Below are 19,803 nucleotides of genomic sequence, written 5' to 3'. Positions count from 1 at the left end.
GAGTTTCGCTTCAGCTATAGGACATTGCTGGCTAGATGCAGCTGTGGTTGGCATCAGTCCAGTCTCAGAGTAGGGAGAGGGATGCAGAGCTGCACCACAATCAAAATTCAGAACAACCACTGAAGAGATATCCTATCCCTGCAGGATTATGAAATCTCTTTGATTTCACGTGTCCTGGCTTTCTACCTGTGTAACTCAGCTGAACCTACAAAGCATTTTATAAAGCCAAGCCACTTCTCTAAACCCTAGGGCTTAGCATCTTTTGTGGTGAGGAGCTGTTTTCTTGTTTCACAGAGCACATGGTTTCCATGCAGATCAGCTGCTTTGGCTGGATAGGACAAAAAGGTGAGCCTAGGACCACTGCTACCTCACTTTCCTTGCTACAAGAATCCTGCCTAGATGGGCATGAGAATTTGCATTCCTCTTATCTGTTTATACCATTTAAAAGTTAGATGTCAGTCAAATCTCCTTTTGTAGTCAATAAAGAGAGTTAAATACTCCCAGAGTGGGAGTCATCCCATCCTGAGTTCTAATATAGATGGGAACTACTTACCTCTTTCTGTTATCTGTGAGGGGAACCCAGATAACTAATTTAACATTAAAGATAAGATTACTCAGGGCTGAGGAATCTAATGGCAAATAGATCACTTCCTAGTGGTCTGATCTGTGCCCTTCCTGAACCGAGAGAAGTGATCTCAAAATCATTCTAGGAGAGATTACATCCAGGTAAAGAAAGCAAATCTATTGCCAGCCTTGCATAACTCACTAGACAATTTACTAGTAATGGAAACCATATTTAGATAGAGTGATACTTGGGCTCTGCTAGTGGAGCCATGGTTTATTGTGGAGTGTCTGTATTAACATGAATTAAATTAGGGAATTAACATCGTTGTACATGATGGGTTCATTAAAAATTACATACAATGTGGCACAGTGGGGCATTCTTGAATTCAACTCAGATTAATCCTCTTTGTTTTAGTAAAAAGTACAAGCCAGAGAATTAACTTTTTCATAATACTGTATTGTTATATCATAATGTGGGCTACCAGTTACTGTACTTCAGAGTCAGAGTCTTGAGCATTACTATTATTTAATCCTTTATTCCACAGTAATTTTATGTATAAAACTAAATTAGATCTCGTCAATATTAACTTCAAGACTAACAGAGTAAAGTTGATGAAATTGGAGATAAAATTATGCAGAACTTCACATCTCTGTTTTATCACTCATTAGTGAATACAGATTCGGTATTTTGTATTGGAAGAAGCAGAATAAACATCTTCATAATTGGTCTTCACTTTTTCCAAATTAACGTTCGGGCAATCAAATTTTGCTAAGTCCTTTTTTTCTCATGATAGGGTAAAAACATATGACTGTGGAGAAAGAATTGCTGGCTGGTTCTCTTTGTTTCTTGGTCGTCCATGTCGCTTGATAAGACAAAGTTCAGACAAGAAAAACAGGTCACATCAGAAAAATACAAAAGGTATGTTGTCATTCTTAAAAATATTTGTGATTCCTCACTTAGTAAACATCAGGCTTATGGACTTCATACTGACTATATAATTACCCTGATAAAGCATGAAAGAGTCATTCGCTATTGATCTAATAGGTTTCAAAGGGTACATTTATACCCAAACTGTGTTTATGCTGCCCTTCTACTTGTTACATTTGATGAACACGTACAGATACACCAGTCTGGGTGTTTTTTATCATCGTGACCATGATTTTGTCTGGAAACTCAATGATCATTTTGAAAAATGATAATGAAAAATCTATAAACAAAGAATTTGACTAAATATCATTATAAAAAAGGATCAAATGGAAAGAGCATCAAAAAAATCCATAGATATTGCTCTTGTCAATTGTTTTACAAATTTGGTAAAATCTCAGCTCTATCTCAGTTTCTAAATGCATTGCATCATTATCATTTTCAGGTTTGAGGGGATTCTTGGAATCTTTCCTTAGTGTCTGAAGCCAAATGAGTAATTTTTTAATGAGAATGAATAAGAGGTCAAAGGAAAGATGAGGTGAAATTACTAGTATAATCTACCTGATTTTTAATGATCATTTTAGAATGTTGGATTCATTTTTTTAGGTCTAACATCTGCTACAAACATCTCTCTCTCTTTTGTGAATGAAGCACAATACCTCCTGATAAATGCAGCAAGCATTCTGCAGCTGAAAGAACATATTTCTGCAAGGTAAGATCCTTCTGTCTCAAAATATCTCTCGGCAATCTTGGATTCCAGAATCTTGCCATAAGTTGCCAATATAACTTCTTTATCTAAAAATTTAGAGATAGTTACTTTTCAATGTTCAACAAATATATAGGTACTAAACTGGTATAATTACTCATTCCTGTATGACTTCTGAAAATTTGGATTAAATGCTTGAACATAATCTTTCTGCCAGTCATCTTTAGGAAAACTTAAACAAAATTCTTGTCAAATGATTTGGTGGCAGAAGACTATTGGGAAGCAGCCAACTTCTATTTGTGGGAACAACTAGGATAATTAGGTTTTCTCAACATAAATAATCTGGCAGGTGAAAATACAAAATCTTGCTACTTGCTGAACTATTTCCTATGGGAAAGATTAAGATTTATAGCAAGCATTCACAACAGAAATATTTTAAAACTACTTGCAGGACCGGATTAATTTCATTTCTTAATTGAATGTGGCTTTACTTGTACAAAAGTGGGAGATACAAGCAGCAAATGAAACATTGAGCCAGCCCACAATTTAAAGATAAGGAAACCATTGCTAAATAAATTTTCATATGCTGACAACAGAAAGTTGCTGTTTCCTGAATATAAGTAGGACAGGCTCAAATTCCACAGAAAATCTGCCCTCAAGGCCTCCATCATAGTCGTGCTTCCCACAGCCCCAGCATTTGTCTCTGAACCCCCTTTTCCTGTCTCACCAAACTTCCCTGCCCCTTCTTGGAGTCATCTTCTCTCCTCTTAGTCACCCACCAAACGTGCCCCCTGCATTGAAATTCCTGGTTTATATATATATAGCTGTAGGAGGATACGTATATAGCTTCAGGATTTAAAACAGTGACTGAATGAAGCATCACTACAGACCACTGGAGCTTGCATTGTCTGAGGGTTTTCTTTCTTTAGGAGAAAACAGTTGGGCAATTTTAGTATATCATGGCAGTGCTCCTCTTGGAAAAATACCTGGAAAAGGTTTGAATCAGTCCATCCCTCAGCTGTTTTGACTACTCTTTCTCAGTGACAGTTAGTGCCTTCTTTTGAGGCTTGACTGGCTCAGTTACATCTCCTTGCAGAACAACCCTTGCAGGCACCCCTTACTCAGACTGGGCTTTTTCCATGGTGAGACCCAGTGAGGAACCTTCCAGACATGGGATCTCAGTGCAAAGAAGAGGAGTAAGGCACCAGAGGGAGCAGCAAGTGAGGATGAAGGAGGACAGGGAACTTTGGTAAAGCATGCAATGTCAGATGATCCACTGATTTTGCGCCTAGTATCTTCCAGTACAACTAGGCTTGTAATCTGCTTTTGTTCAAAGGAAATTCCAGATGTGACTGGAGCTGCCAGAATGCCTGAGAAGCATCTTGCCTCCCACTCTGCAGCACAAGCTGAAAAACTCTTCCCTGTTTTGCCGTGCAGTGCTTTCTCAGGGTGCTGGGGAAATGAATTCAGCATAGATATACAGCGTCATCATTTTGCACTGTTACTAAATCGTGGTGTACCAACTTCCCAAATACTGAACTGTGAAATGTACTTTCAAGAATTTGCACACATGGGTCTTTATTAAATGTTTTTATTTTTTAGAAAGTATTATTTAGCTTCTTGGCATGTGGGTTTGTTTTTGCTGCAAAGATTTATAAAACAATTTTAATCTTCAACTGAGGTTTAATATTTTCTCTTTCTTTGTGTCTTCCATAAGTAAAAAATGCTTGGCTCTTGAGAGATGATCTAAAACAGCAATTTAATTAAAAATTAGAATGTAACATACTGTTGGAGAGCTATATGTATATGGAGACATCTGCCTCTCTGGTGTTGCCTTTACAGGTCACCTCCATGAAAATCCCCATGGCCTGGCCTTATGCTCAAATGTTCTTGCTAGAAATATGCCCCTGAAGATGCAAATACTCATTTTCAAGTTTGCCTGTTAAATATAAGTAATGCGTTCTGGATTGCAGGGTGCGCTACCATGAAAAGTCCAAAGTACCCAGGCTGGCTTTAACAAAATACACTGATTTTCACAATGGATCCTTGCTGAGATTTTCAGGATGAAGTTGCCTGTCACTCCATCCAGCCAATGCATATTTTGAGGGAGGGGCAAATGGTGGGCATTTACTCAGATACATGCTGCCAAGTAATTAGAAGCAATTCTGAGGGGTGGGGATAGACGCAGGAGAGGTAAGGTATTTTGGGGGTGAGCCTAAGCAAGCTGAAGGCAGAGAGACTAGGAGTAGGGGCATTGCAGTCTTGGACAATCAACAGCAAGGAATAAAACAGTAGAAACCAGAAATATTTTTCATCAGCTGGCTCAGGATGCTGCAGGCCCAGCTCTGAGGTTACTGGGGCTTTTGATGTCCCCGCCGGGGTGGCTGGGGTGGCTGGGGTGGCAAGCACTGATATATCACAAAATGTATTCAAAACTAGAGGCTACACAGCATCCAAGCTCCAAGAGCCCACAGCAAAGCTAGGAAGCACAACAGCATAATTGAACTTGTTCATGACTAACTGCTACTTTCCTCCCTGTCTGTCTGAACATCGGCATAGGTTCTTTTGGCTCCTATCTCCTGCAATCACTCTGAATTGTGTCTCAGCCATGGGATAGCTTGTGAGATCTCGAGGGAAAATCTGTAGCCCTTCAGCTTCCCATCCCACTTCCTACCCTCAGGCTGCTGGAACCCTTGTGAACAGAGAAGGCTCTGTGGAGCAGGGCTTGTGTGGTTTGACTGAAAGTCTGCACAGGCAGTTTATCCTTATGCACATTTGTCTGCTAACGAAGATCGTCCAGACTATTTTAAATAAAATCAAGCTCTTTTTTCCACCTAACAGGCCTCTTCTGCCAAGACTGCTTGATGTGAACCATTTTCCCTGTGCTTTGATTTTGCATGGTTTTCCTCATTTTAATTAAAATACCTTTTAAACTGTATGTCCTTATGTTTTTAAATATTTTTCCTCCAGGATAGAAAGTTTTCTTTTCGCTACTTACCCAGGTTTCTGCCTCTGCTGTAGGTTGTCATATCCCAAAGTTGTCAGACCACAGCAGATGGAGTATCAAAAGTTGTTCCTGTCCATAATAGCTAATGCAAAAAGGAATGCTCTTCCCCACTAACAATGGCACTGAGAGAACTCCCTTGCAAATTTTAGTGCTGTCTTTTTTTCTGGTATTGGTCAGGTTCTCCTTTAGGAGAGTGAAGAATGACAATTCAAAGGTACAGCCAGATTTCTGATATTTGTATGCAGTCTGCTGCTCTATCTGTCTCATATATGTTCTCTGCACTGACACAAATCTACACTCGGGCAGTTCAGGTGCTTGTAAAGAGGTGGAGATGTCGCCACATAGAGATTAATTTTTTTCAGAACACCTATCATTTGGTGCAATCTCCTGCATCCCAAAGGCAAATAATAATAATAATACGAGGAATACATTCTCTCATAAAATGCTTTTACTGGCCTTTTTCACCTTCAGCATCTGCTGGTTTTGTCCCTTTTGCCACTGCAGCATGTGCAGAATAAGTTTCTATTTGCCTTCTTTTTAGAAGCATTTAACGAGTCAAATGATTGGTAACTCAAACGATCTTTTCATTTGTTACCATTAGCCTTACACATGATAACTAATAAGGAATTTTCTCATATGTATTAATTCACAATCACCTGTCTACATGCTTTCATACCTACTTCACAGTTCCAGATTACACCTCTGAAGAAGCCACCTAGACGATTACAAATTATAGTCAAAGAATTATAAATTATAGGTCAAGGTTTGCAAATTATAGTTAAATACCTTGTGCCATTTTCATAGCCTTTATAATAAATCTTGGTCCAGGTTATTCTGGAGAAACATTTGCTGAATCGTATAGCCACTAGATTCTTACAGTACAAATGTCTAGAACTAGTTAATAAACCTTATTTTTTCTTTTTCTCTGTCAACTCTGTGAGACAGATTGGAAGAGCCATTAGAAATAGAGGAATTAATCCGACGTTTCCGTGCCAACATTGTCATCAGTGCACCAGCGTCCTTTGAAGAAGAGGAGTGGGCTGAGATTTCAATAGGTGCTCTGCGATTTCAGGTGCGAACTCATCTTCCTTGTCCTAGTCCCAGTCTGTCACAAAGTATTTCGACCCCTGGAGACAGACCAATTTTTGCAAGGCTTTGACTGGAACATGGGCGGCACAGTTCGTGCAGACAGAATTTATGAAGTGTGTAAAAAAAACAAACATGCTGTGACCTGTGGCAAACGTGCTGCAATATAATTGAGAGGTTTTGACATATTTCTCCACACCTTTTTTTTTAAATTTTGTAAGTCAGAAAATTTCCCACCTCTCTCCAACTGAGCGGAAAAATAATCACTGTTTTGAGGCAATTTGCAGGAAATATTTAGCCAGCATATCATGAAAGAATACTGGTTGCTGTTAAGCATAATAGTCCAGATGTAACCTCAGATTGCTGCCCATCAATCACCTGACTGCCAAAAGACTGGACATAAATGCTAGTGAACAATCACTGTCCATTGCCCTCCATTGTATACATTTTGTCTTAATCTCCATTCAATACATGTTTCTAGGTCTAGCCTGGTAGGGGTTTTTTGTATGTTATGCTTCAGATCATATCTAACAACATAATGTGCTTTGTGCTGTAATGAAAATGCTGAAGAGTTAGACTTTGTTGGCAAATACATTCTTTCAAGAAACGTCTCAACAAAGGATCTATGAAGAAGCTACACATGAAGCCTAAGGGAATGATGCACACATGTATTCCATGTTCTATTGGATTTGTCTGGTCCTTAGATATGAAATATGTATTTGAAAATGCATTGCCTAGGATGTGAAAGTGGCTTATTCATCATTGTTTTCTTGGGGATGATAAGGTGTGAGTAACAGAAGCGCTAAGGTCAGATCTAGAAGCTGTGGTAGACATTACTCCTATTTCTTTCTAGTCAGCGTACTATAAGAAATGCAGAGGCCATTTTTTCAGTAAGGGTGGAAATTATTGCTTATCTGCTCTCTTCTTATGTGTACTTTGATTGGTAAACTGCAATATGAGTTACAGAAAAATGAGGAAAAATTTCTTTAGGTAGGAGATGAGGACGAAGTCCTTGGTGTATAGCTTGTTGGAGGCTGGAGTTGCACTAGGGATCTCAGCTCAGGATCCTGTTGTGGAAGATACTGCAAAATTCAGAATAAAAAGGCATTCCTGTTTCTGGCATTGAAATACTTCAGGAATGAAGCTGAAAATAGAAAGGCCTATGCCACTTGCATTGTCTTTTTCAGTCTCTGCTAGGTCCCTATTCAGATACTGATGTAGTAACAGTAGAAATTATGTTAATGGTATTTGATGCCAGGAAAATGGTAGAAGAAGCTGTTGAACAAAGCAAAGCAGGAAAAAAATATTTCCTTCTCTGTCTTGTTTTCTTGTTCTTTTAATAAAATATTAAAGCTGTGGAAAATCATCTTCTGAAGAAGCTGAGCCAAATGTATGATTTTGATGATTACACTGAAGCGTTGTACAAGCAGTTCTAGATGTACCTCAAAGAACTAAAATAGCACTTCAGATCAGCATATAAAAATGTTTGCAGTGTCAGGTTTAATTATTTGCCCTATTTGAAATTTATGACACATTTTACAAAAGCAGAATGTGTATATTGAGATACTGTTAAGACAGTTTCTATAACATACAGCTTTGCTAAAGTTAGTGTTGCAATATTAAGGGAAACTTGAATATGTCTTCCTTCTTAATTTTAGTGCTTTAAAAGGTAAGAAGAAATTCATTGCAGTTTTTTTTCCCTAAAAACACACCCTAGTTCAAACAGGAATTGATTTTAAGAACTATGCTCTGTATGATGTTACAGTAGAGATTCTCATTATTCCTTCTGATTATATAAACTTGTGAAAATTCACATCTTGCATTCTGATTATCTACAAGCGCTATGTCTATAAGCAAGAACGAGGGGGTATTGTGTATTTAAGCTGCACTGAAACAATGTAAACCAAACCCTGTTAGTTTAACTCCAAGAAAATCCTCCTTGGGTTAAATCCTGAGGTGCTAGCTTAATTTTGTATTCAGTTCCCCTTTGGGCGAGTAGCCCTGCCAGACCGTAGATGAAGTGAAGCCATCAGGAAATACAAATATGTAAATGCTTTTGGTTTCTCAGATTCTGTCTCTGGGAAAGTTTTCCTAAAAATAGGAAAAAAAAAGAAAAAGTGAATTAAAAAATCAGTGAGAACTTTGCAAGTAGACCCTTTGAAAATGTACCTACATTAGGCGAACAGGCCTGACTTCTTACATAACTAAAGAATAAAAGAACACAGGAAAAGTACATGAAAGATATGGTTTTTTAAGATATTATGCTGGTCAGAAGCTTGTACTGTTCTGTGTTGTACTGCTTTGATATACAGCTGTGAACCTTCTTCAACTGAAATTTCAGGTTGTGGGTCCATGTAGCAGATGTCAAATAATCTGCATTGATCAACAGTCGGGGGAACGAAACAAAGAATTTCTGCAGTCTCTCTCTGCTGCCAGAGGTAGAAAGGTCAGTACAGTACTCCAAAATAGCTGTATAGAAAGATGTAGTGACTTCATTGCATGCATAGTGAAATATCTGCTGAGAGAATATTCACCATCAAGTTGTTACGCTAATCGTTACCATTTGTTTTTTCAGTAAAAAGAGGATGCACTTACAACCCAGATATGACATGTTTTATTTCCATAAAATGCCTAACATGGAGGTTTTTTTCAGAAATTGATTATTAATATGCATTATTTTTTATTATGCTTACTTTTATTCAGTATGTACTGCTTTACAATGTGTTTATTTTGGTCTTGAAAAACACAAGCTGATGCGCTGATGTCATTCAAGAAGAGAAATCTGCAGAAAAATCAGAGTGTTTGAAATGATACAGTTAGCTTGTAAGACTAAACTTCATTCTTACTGTGAGAAACTACTTAGCAGAAAAAACAGAGCAGATGTGAAAGTAGTGAAACTGAAGAGTAATTGATTAAGAAAGTGACTGGAGAATAAGTGTGAAATATGGGTGTTCATTTGGAGTCCTTCTGCTTCCTAAGGTTGCCTTGCTTCTTGGAATTGAGAGTGCTCAGACAATGGCTAGGCAGTTTGGCATCCCAAAAGCTTCACAAATCTCCTCATAAGTATGTATTTAGCTGAAAATCCTTACTCTAAATTCATTGCTTCCTGTTCATTAAACTTCTGTTGTAAAAGTTCGTTATCCAGTCAGGGCTCAGAAGCCTGGCCGATACCAGCCAAACACCAGAGACTGGGCACAGCACAGAGGCAGAGCAATAACAAATAGGTTGAAAATTATTCACCCAAACAATGCACAAACAAGTTACAAATAATGCGTTCTTTGTTTGGAAAAAAAATAATAAATTGATTTGTCTCAGTGACTCATTAAGCAAACAAAGGGCTACATTTTCAATGAATGTTATCTTTGGTGAATAGCTCCGCCGGCTCCATCTCAAAGCCAGCCGCCTGGTGCAGAGCGAGATGGGGGAGAGGCGAGCAGGCAGGGGCCGGCTGTCTAGGCACAGCTTCCCGCTAACCTGAGATGACTTAAGGTTGCACAGCAGGCTCTGGCATCCAGATCACCCCAGCACATGTGCCTTTGTGAGAGGAGCTCCTGGCCATGGTGGGTAGCCTGAGGACAAGAGCCCTCTCTCCAGGCAATGGTGAGCCACAGCTGGAACGTGCGGGACACTTTAGAGCACATTCTGGCACTCTGAGCAGGGATGCTGCCCAGCTGCAACATGGGGTGCGGTATGCAGAGGACTTTCTCTACCCACGTGGGTTTTACTGGCTTATGACTTGAATCCTCTGTGGAAGGAATCACTCCTGTATTCAGTGACCTTCTCAAATGGCAACAAAACCTTACCCAGGACACAGATTCTCAGGAGAAGTAAAGCATCTGCTGCATGTTTCCCACAGCAAAGATGAGCTTCTCTTTCATTCTTATTAACTCAGCAATGCAAAGATTTTCTGGATACAAGCACACCTAGAACTAAGTAACTCGTTCAAAGAGAACTAAGGCAAAGAGAGCAATCCAGTTTCTTGAGAACAACCTGGCGCCAGATAAAAGACGCATGGCAAGGCGAGGTGCTGCAGAGCACAGTGCTCCTATTCACAGCAGGGCAGTGCTCTGCTTCCCTCAGCTGCACAACGATATTCATGCTGCAAAGAAACAGGCCTTCAGCTTTTTTTATTTTTCCCAGCCTTCAGCGCTGCTGGCAGATGGGATCTTGTGAGCACGCCCTGCTCTGCATAAGGCCAAGTCCTCTGGGTTAGCTTGACAGCTGAAAGAAATAGCTTGAACTGGTAGTTTTGCCTGAACTGGTCTGAGAAGACCTCAGAGCTCATCCCTCCTGTGTGTCATCTGTGGGGTGATGGTCACCAGCTGGTTATCAGTGAGTAGCAGCCGAGGACTATGGCATCTTCAGTGTGCTAAGCAGACCTAGCAGAGGACATTGATCCAAACCTTTCACGGTTCACAGTGGGAAGAGAGAAAGAACATTGAGTTCATGTGACTGTGTTAAATTGCAGAGCTAATCCTGTGGTGACTCATGTCTCTAGCATGCGCTTTGCTGTTAAGAAGTCATCTAATAGACTTCATTTTCTTTTTTTATCAGATACAGATTCAGGGAAGGAATTCAGCAGTTTGTTCCCAGCTGTCAATAATGAAATTCGAACTACAAAAAACAAATGCAGCGAAATAAGATTTTATCTAATTTCCCGGTACGAGGGCAACTGTTGTTTTTGAAAGGCTATTGTAGTTGCTCGATTTCCAAAATGTTAAAAATACTGTAGATACGAATGGATAGCAAATCCTGAATGCTTAACAAGAGAGCTAGATGTCAATATTTGCCATTTTGTTTTGTTTTTCCAAGAACAACAACCTGGAAAAACATATCAAACTTTATCAAACTGGTAGCCCAAATGACAGCACTGACAATGAACTTCAATACTGAACTAAATAAAGTAAAGCTTGTAATAGGTAGTTCGATCTTTATTTCTGAAATCATATTTTTCTCCATCCCTCTGGGACTCAGAACTTGGTGCTCCAAGTTGAAAGACTGAGGCTTTGCATAGGTGGATTGCAGCTGAAAGTCAGAACGAGCTACTGTAATTAGCCACACAAGCAATTTGCATGTTTCCTGATAAAGGTAAAGCAAGGTGCTGAAGTCTAGCCAGCTACTTTTTTTGAAACCTTTTATCACATTGTTTGAAATAATACGCAAACACCTCTACAAAGTGAACTTGAGCTCTGCTGCCATCAGTTCTGAAGAAACACTCATTAAGGATTCCCTCTGTAATTTTTGAATGAAAAGGAAAAATGAGCTCTCCTCCTGTGCCAGAGCGCTCTCTGTTACTGCAGGAGACTACGAAAGACTAGATAACTACATTAAGCAAATGGCATAAAAATAGCCACATGCTGTTTCACATGCATCACCACCTGATGCAAAAAACACATAGGCAGGAAGGAGAGAACGTTGAATTCTTGCCCATCTTCTGTGTTTTGCAGATGCAGTTTAACGCTGAGAATAGCAGGAGCCCTGTGGGTAGATTTGCAGCAGTGCTATGCGGGCTGTTGGTCCTCCTTTATGTATCTCATTGTGCCTTGGGAGAGCTTCTTTCCCTGCAAAATTAGATGCTGTGCCCGTGGATTGCTTACTGAAATGTTAGCAAGGGTAGCAAATGACTTCTCTTATCTGATGCATCATTATCATCATTTTCATAGTAATGCAGGGCTTTACTCTATACAATGCTTTTCATCCAAAGATCTGGAACATTTGCAACACAGTGATTGATGTAATTAATAGACCTCTGAAATAATATGGCTCTCTTTTCTCATTGGTGGCTGAACTGAAAAAATGCATTTATTTAAGGTAGAGCAAAGGAAAATCAGTTCTTAAGAAAACATTCTGCTGTCCAGATATTTTTAACAGAACAAGATGGGGTTGTCTGACACCAAGTTAAAAGTTTCCCTTTTTTCCAATATGAAAAATCGGCATATTGGAAGTACTTCCACTCTACTATTTTATAAGGCTTTACTAATAAGTTTTGATGAATCCAGAGCTAATAAACCATCTTTACTTTAAAAAAAAAAATATTCGGCTTTAATAATTGCATCTCCCAAACCTTTTCATGGGGGGGAGGTTATGTTATTGTATGAATAAAATGAGCAGATGCCTAACAGGTAAATTTATCTATTGGGAGAAGGCATCTGAGAGCTACACCCAGGGGCAAAATCCAAAACTCATCCATGCAAAGCTAAGTTTTAGCATGCAGTATGACTTATGTGCTTGTTACACATTCTAGCAGGGCATTTTCCCTACCAAGTGCTAGTCTGAATGAACTGATTGTTTAGGAGCTGTAGCTTGAAGGCATCTCATCTCAGCCTTTGTCAGATGTAGCACCTCGGGCTTCTATCTTACAAAAGGAGATACTACACCCAGGTTATTTCTCTGTCAGGGAATATCTAAGCAGTGCATATTACTGTTGATACAGTAAATGTACTTGAAACAACATGCAAGAATGACAGCATTTTATAGCTCCTCCTTTAAGTGAGTGTGATGACTATCATATGATTCATTGTTGGCAAGACTAAGAACATTTTATCTATTTCTCCCAGCAGTGAAGTGGTGTGCTTTTTACTAATCAAGAAGCTTTACATTTTTTGTTCCTGTGAAGTTTAAGAGTGACGGGAAGAGCCCCTACTGCCATTAGAAGACCGAGCGGATAAAGCCACAGAACTCACAGTCCAGCACTCCCTGCCCAGTTCTTGGCGTGTTCTGGGCAGGTTATATGCGGAATAAAATGCCTTTGAAGTCAGGAAAACGTAGCGACAGCAGAGAGAGATTATGCAGTCCATTGTAATAACTCTGCGGGCTCTAATCTCTGCATCTGAAAGCGTCATTTTTCAACAGTGAAATGTGAGAAGGGCCAATTTCTACATTTTATCTTTCTCTTAAAACAGAGCTGAAATGGCAGGATGCACAGCTTTTGTGGTTCCTTGGGGGGGGGGGGGTGGTGGTGCTATTATCAGTATTTGCTGAGTCAATATTTGTAATTATTGAGAAAACAAGGAAATTTACTTAAAACATAACTAAATCCACTTCTAGTAATCACAAGCTAAATTTTGGTCTTAAGAACTTTCACAAAAGAAAGAGGTCAGCAATTCCAAGCAGGTATTAATACTAAAGTATGTATACCATCCGTATAGCATCACCTTGAAAACTCCTTAGGCATTACCCAGTCTCAGCACTGAAAAAAAAACTAAGAGACTTTAGATGCCCAATCAGAATAGGGAAATGCTAAGGCCTAGAATTAAAATAGTATTTCAGAACTTCTGAAGATAAGATATATTCACACATGCCTTTTCTTAAATAATTCTGAATGGTTTAAAGTGCTTTAAGAAAAAAAAATCTTGCTAAATGATTTACAACAATAGAAAAATTGGTAAATTAAATTCTCCATAGTGAACAATCTGCCCAGATTTATTTTAGTCTCATTGTAAGATAAATCAAGATGTCAATACAGTAAATATAAATAAAACTTCTCATATATCAAATGAGTTCATTTACACGGATGAGTTATAAAATTCTTTCCTGTGTGAAATGTGGTGTAGCATGGACTAATGCTCATTTTACAATATTTGTTTTATGATTCCCTGATTTTTTAAAACAACAAAATTATGGCAACTGTCATTTTTGCACTAGGGTATAGGAAGTAAATCCAGATTATTAACCACAAGGCTGAAAACCACATCATTTATGCCAATAGAGAAACCACAGTTTGTCAACAAATAAGGGAAAAGCAAGAATAGAAAAATACTACTATATACTTTAATATTTTAAATGAAACAGTTACTAACTTGCCATGTTAGCATCATGGTTGATCCAACACAGTCACTGTGCTACAGGATTGGGATCTTAGTGTGCTGCAGTCATTCCTCAGCATTAAATACTAGAATACTTACCATAAGGATCTACCCTGTGCCCACCAGTGTTGACACCATTATGGTCACAGGTATCCAAAAAGTGTCATGAATAGGATAGGCCCGATCAGGTCCAACTCATACCCCATATATGTGAAATGCCAGTGAGATGAAGGAATAGCAGAAGTAGCCAAAAAAACTGTGCTTGGGAGCTGTTTTCTTTTAATGTTTGGGATTACAAATGAAACAGACACAAATTCAGATTCTGAGGCCCTGTTTGGATAGATCTCTGCTTTACAGCATCTCTCATACATGGGAGTAGGTCTCGCTTACCTTTGAAGAATTACCTCTCGCTAATTCTTCAAAGACTAAAAGCTGTTTTGTGTTACGTCATTGCTGTATCTTTATTTAATTATATAGAGCAAGAACAGGAGAAAACATACTGCCATCATATTTAGTCTGTCAAATATTCTCCCTTAAATTCAGCTAACACTGTTTTTTTAATTTATTGCAACTCCTTGTACCTCATATGATTTTTCTAAACCTGCTATCAGTGTAATTCCCTCAATTTCAGGATCATCAATCTGAACAAAGGCAGCAAATGTAATCAGGAAATGGAGAAGGAGAATAGAGTTTTGTTTTTAAAGTTTAGTTTTTCAGAAATACCAAATGAATTTAATTTGCTTATTTATTTACTTTACACTTCTGAGTGACTGGTACCTTTTGGCTGTAGCCTACCAAAACAAAACACTTCTTATTGAAACCTGTAAAAGAAGACAAGAAAATTAGTATTGCGTTTCCAAGGTCCTCAGTTTGAAGATCAAAGACAGACATTCTGAAGTCTACAAATCAATTATCAATTTAACATGGTCTTCAGCATTCCTTTATTTCTTACTTTACATATTTCTTTAATTAACTATTATCTAATTGTTTGGAAAATATTATCATGATATTGCAAGTCTGTTTCTTGCACATTTCTAAATTCTCTGCTGTTGGAAAACAAAACCACAAGAACACGCCGGTCTCTTACTGTGACATTTCCAGATCACACCCAGCTATTCACAGCTACAACTGTAACATTCAACGTGCTTAAGATTAAGACCACACGTAAGAGTGCAGACAGTCAGATCATGTTTTTGGTGCCTGCGAGGGTTGTACGGTCAGTGGGTGAAGTGGTTATTCTGTTCCTCTTTTTTTTTTTATTATTCAGTATCACAAGGACACATATCTAAGTGTTTCTAATATTTATGTAGGATGGCTTCACAGGTAATGACAGATAAGAAGTGGTACTCCTAATAAAACAAACTTTCTGAATATTTTCGGTAAAATATACTAAAATATTCATAAAAACAAATGAAGGGAAATTCACAAAGGCTAGACAGAACAAAGTTCTGTTAACAAAGTGAATAATTCATGGTAGAAGATGCAAGACTTTTCCTCACTGTTTGGACATACATGCATTCTCATGTTGCCTAGCCTTTATTTGTGACAATTCATTAACTGTGTTTGTCAAGAAGCCAGAACCGTCATTAAATGACAAGACTGTGAGGGAGTGTAAATTACATATATGATACTATGAAACTCGTGATGAAATACTATTTATCCACTTACTTCAGGTGTTCTTCTTAAATAGCATGGGGATAGCTTTTGTTTACCAGTCTATTATAGTTAATTAGTAAAAATGCTCTTAATTACATGGAGATAGTACATACCTCCTTATTCTTAAAGCAGTATTGTTTTTCTAAACATATCTGGGTTGTGAGATCCTCTATAGACCTGATTACTTTAACATGAGTTGCATCTCAATAAATATTTTGGTTTTTTTCAGACAAACTTTGGCATATACCTGATGAACCAGCCCTTGCACTCATCCTTTCCAGGTATTTTATCAGTTGGGTCTCAAGTGCTTCCAGTACTGAAGGAGAATACAGAAATTCAGCCCCCTTCATCCGGTGAAGAAAAATGTTCAGGATAGATTCTCTGGTGGAGATGAGATTTATATGCAAGTCCAGGGAAAAGTCAGGAGTCAGTTATTAAAAAAAAAAAAAAAGAAAAAGCTTCCACTCATTTGCTTCTGGTTTAAGTCTCTTAATCTTCTGTTTGCTGTAAATGTTATCAGATGGCAGAACCCTTGATAATTACAGCTCACCTACATGTTTTTGCTTGTGATTAGGTTACAGCAGCCATAACTCTATTTTGCTCAATTGCTTCAGGATGCAACAGGTTTGATCAAGTTTTACTGGTGGATGATTCCCAAAACAAGTCCAACATCATTGTCAGAAACCCACATCTCAGTGAAGGAAAGTGAACACAACAATACACTACTTCCTTATGTTGCTTTGTTAAAACCACAATTGGGAGAGAGGATGCAGGACATATTTTAGAAACAATGCGGGTGGGAAGGGAACAGTGGGAGAGCGGCATGAAAGTAGCAGTTCATTCAGCTTTTCAAAAATGAGAGTGAAGGTGATGTGTAGACAGTCTGAAAGCACCGGAGAAGAGGCAACTGTTAGTGGGAAATCTGTGTCTCCCGCTTTGGCAGTGGTGTGTGAGGATGCCAAAAAGGCACAAAGATCAATGGAGATTCAGTATGCCATTTGCAAAATACGTTCCCCATGAAGCAATTTCATCTATTTGTTCTCGACTTATTTCTCTCGTTCCCATTTGCTGCTTTTCCATCTGATTTATTTTATGTGATGTCTTCCCACACACTTGTTTCCTTACATATTTGTGGATGTTGACATGTTTTTTTTTCTAATTAGACATTTTTCAACTAATACAGTCATGTTTTCTATACAAATTTTGTTTACCCTCAGCAGTCTCTAATAGCCACTTAAGGGAACTCTTGAAAGTTATGATGCTTCTCCATCCAGAACAGGCCAAAGTATTCTTTTTTCTTACTCTGTGCATTTGATAATGTCCTCCTTAGAAGGCTACATTTACTCTCCTAAATATGACTCGTGCTTTCTGATTTCTGAGAGCAAATATATAAATCCTGTGACTTACTTAGTCTGAATTATCAATTATTATGAAAGTTAAAAAAATAAAGCAAGCAAGCCACACAGAAAAAAAAATAACATGGAAAGTCAATGTAATGCATGACTGAACACATTGAGGCCAGGTGTTTTATGACCCCCAGCATGTGTCCAGCCAGCCACAGGGTGATTTCATGCTTCCAGGAAGTCCTTCTGGAAGAGGAAATTCTCCTAGATTGGCTGCTGTATTGCTCTTTGGGAAGTGAAATTTTGACCCCATTAAAAACACCATCAGAACTCTCATCCAGCATGATTTAGGTCTTCCTCGGGGCAATTTTGGCTCAAACTGTGTGAAAGTGCTTCTGGCTGAAGCAATCCTTGAGTTGTTGAATATATCCCTGGAGGGGAGCAGGCGGCTTTGGGAAAGAATTGGTCAAACAGTCATTCTGAAAGGGGAGCGACTACCGCAGAGCGGCCTACAGTGGGAAAAGGGAAGCACATCGCCCTGTGTGCGAACCAGCATTCAAAGATGGTCTTTTTTCTTTCTCTCCTCTTTTTTTTTGAACTGGTTTCTTCTTTCCTTTTTTTTTTCCCTTGTGAAGAACTGGTTTTACCCACTTCAGCTGGAACAGACTCTTATTAGTCTCTCAGTGGAGCTTTGTAATGGAAATGAGAAGAGACATTATCTGTTTCTTACAACCTGCCATAAAATACATGGAAAGAGAGGGGTGTTTCATATGTATGTAAACGGAGGATCAGTTTTGAGAGTTGTACCTTCCACTTCAGAGCCCAAACACTGCTTCTTGATGTCTGCTTTGAAAAGCAGGGATTTTATCTGTCTAATAGTCAATTATCTGCTATTGTAATGAGCAGGCTTTTTGGAACCTTGAAAAGCAGTTTCCTGGTATCTAAATCTCTTAACTGTTTCACTCTTTGCCTTTTTGTTATGCAGAACATTGTTTTGTGGAATAGAAAGCCAGAACAACTCTGGCAAATTTAATGTGAAGAGACCTGCTGTATGCTGACCTTCAGGTGATCTCTGGTGCTTTGCTCTGTCCTCTTCACCTCACCAGTATGTCATTTGTTTAAAATGGCACAGAAGTTAGAAAAGTAAATTGAAAGCCAACTTCAGCAAGCTCTGTTTCATTTGTTATTTGATTTACTACAAAATAAGTCACTTTGGTACACAGTGGCTTGACAAATACTGTTTGTGAATAGCCTTATTACAGTGTATAACTAGGGATGAGAGGATTTGAACTTTAAAAATGTCATACTTGGTCATTTTGACCTATTATTTACAGGCAATTATACTTTCTCTGCTCTGGCTTAGTAATATTAGACCAAGAATAATTTTGTCATTTTACGGGAGCAGAGGGGAAGATTTTTCTGATGTATGAACACACTCATTAGTATATTCTGTGCATTTCCCAGAAGGAACATCCTTGTGCTACAGTGATAGGAAATGTCACAATGCTTCAGACTGATGGAAGATACATAAGGAATCTTTCATCTCAACAAAGATAATATTTCCCTTCTAGTAAGTGGAATGTTCCCACCAGTATTGATATGTCTTCCCATCAATGAAGACAAATTCTTCTCAGTGCCAATGGTCTGTGGAAAATCTTGAAGTAGGAAGAGTCACTTTTAAATGACATGTGCTTTAAGGTTGTAGAAATAACATCCTTCCCATAATGTGAAAAAAAATCAAAGAAAGAAGAAACTTAGCATAATGCAAACCCAGGTACTGCAGGAACAAAAAGGGCATAAACATTTCAAAACACTGTATATATTACATAGAAAGATTATATGTTCTGTAATGGGTGACTTCTCAGTCTTCAGAGTATATAGAAAAAAAGACCATTTCATATGAATGCAGGCTCTTTCATCTAGGCACTGCCATTGCTGCAAAATTAAATCTTTGGACTAATTGCAGATATATATTTAGCTTATATGGATGAGAAATGTACTTAATACAGTATTTCCATAGTGAGTGCTGTATGTAGAAAATCCTCTATGTATTTGAAAACTAAGTCCATGTTTCCTTACAATGAATTATTTAGACACATTCCATTCTCTGTGGGACTTAACTCCTTCTCAAATCTCAAGGCAAAAATGGTGATTATTACATGCTCTCATAATAGCCAGGAGGCTAAATTAGCATTTTTAGGAGAAGTCTCTGAACTCTGTGTTCTCTGATATGACTAAGATATTTCAGGGACAGTTTATGATTTATATACTTTCAATGGCATCCTTCAAAATATGGTCAAAATTTTAGGTCACCCTTCTGTCAAAATTATACACAAATCAAAAGGAAGGACTGCATAAAAAAATGTGATTGTTGTTCATAAATTGTAGAGATTATGCTATGTGTTTCTTCTTCAGTCTGTTTTTTAACTTTCTTGGAAATGAAACCAATAAATTATATATTGAGCTTGACGTGTTTGCTGGTGGTAGTTGCATTCTTGACCTTTGAGCTCATGAGACGCTAAGTTCTGCTTGGAGGCATTGCCAGGCTCACGGGGCGAGTATGTGGCTCAGGACTGAAGGGATGTCTCATCGCTGCTGGTATTCACAGGTGAGGTGTTTCTCCAGCTATTGCACTGACAGCCTCCGTCTGTCTAGTTAGCATGCCAATCAGTTGCACACTCAGCTCGGGCCCTGCACAAAATGCACTAATA

At 38.4% G+C, this 19,803-nt stretch overlaps 1 protein-coding gene across 1 annotated transcript in view; it reads left to right on the top strand.

Annotated features, from left to right (window-relative positions):
- Window positions 1-19,561, top strand: part of MOCOS (molybdenum cofactor sulfurase) — a 239,609-nt gene extending 220,048 nt beyond the window's left edge. The window contains exons 11-15 of the mRNA XM_068396930.1: window positions 1,359-1,483; window positions 2,096-2,201; window positions 6,148-6,274; window positions 8,630-8,734; window positions 15,979-19,561. Of these exons, the coding sequence (XP_068253031.1) occupies window positions 1,359-1,483; window positions 2,096-2,201; window positions 6,148-6,274; window positions 8,630-8,734; window positions 15,979-16,125 (610 nt within the window). The 3' untranslated portion in view covers window positions 16,126-19,561. The remainder of the gene's footprint in view (window positions 1-1,358; window positions 1,484-2,095; window positions 2,202-6,147; window positions 6,275-8,629; window positions 8,735-15,978) is intronic.
- Window positions 19,562-19,803: the final 242 nt, after the last annotated feature.

This window comes from Nyctibius grandis, chromosome 3 (assembly GCF_013368605.1).
Source record: "Nyctibius grandis isolate bNycGra1 chromosome 3, bNycGra1.pri, whole genome shotgun sequence".
In the NCBI taxonomy this organism is placed as follows: Eukaryota; Metazoa; Chordata; class Aves; order Nyctibiiformes; family Nyctibiidae; genus Nyctibius; species Nyctibius grandis.
The sequence above is the reverse complement of the archived record's forward strand: the minus strand, read 5'-3'. Positions and strand labels throughout refer to the sequence as shown.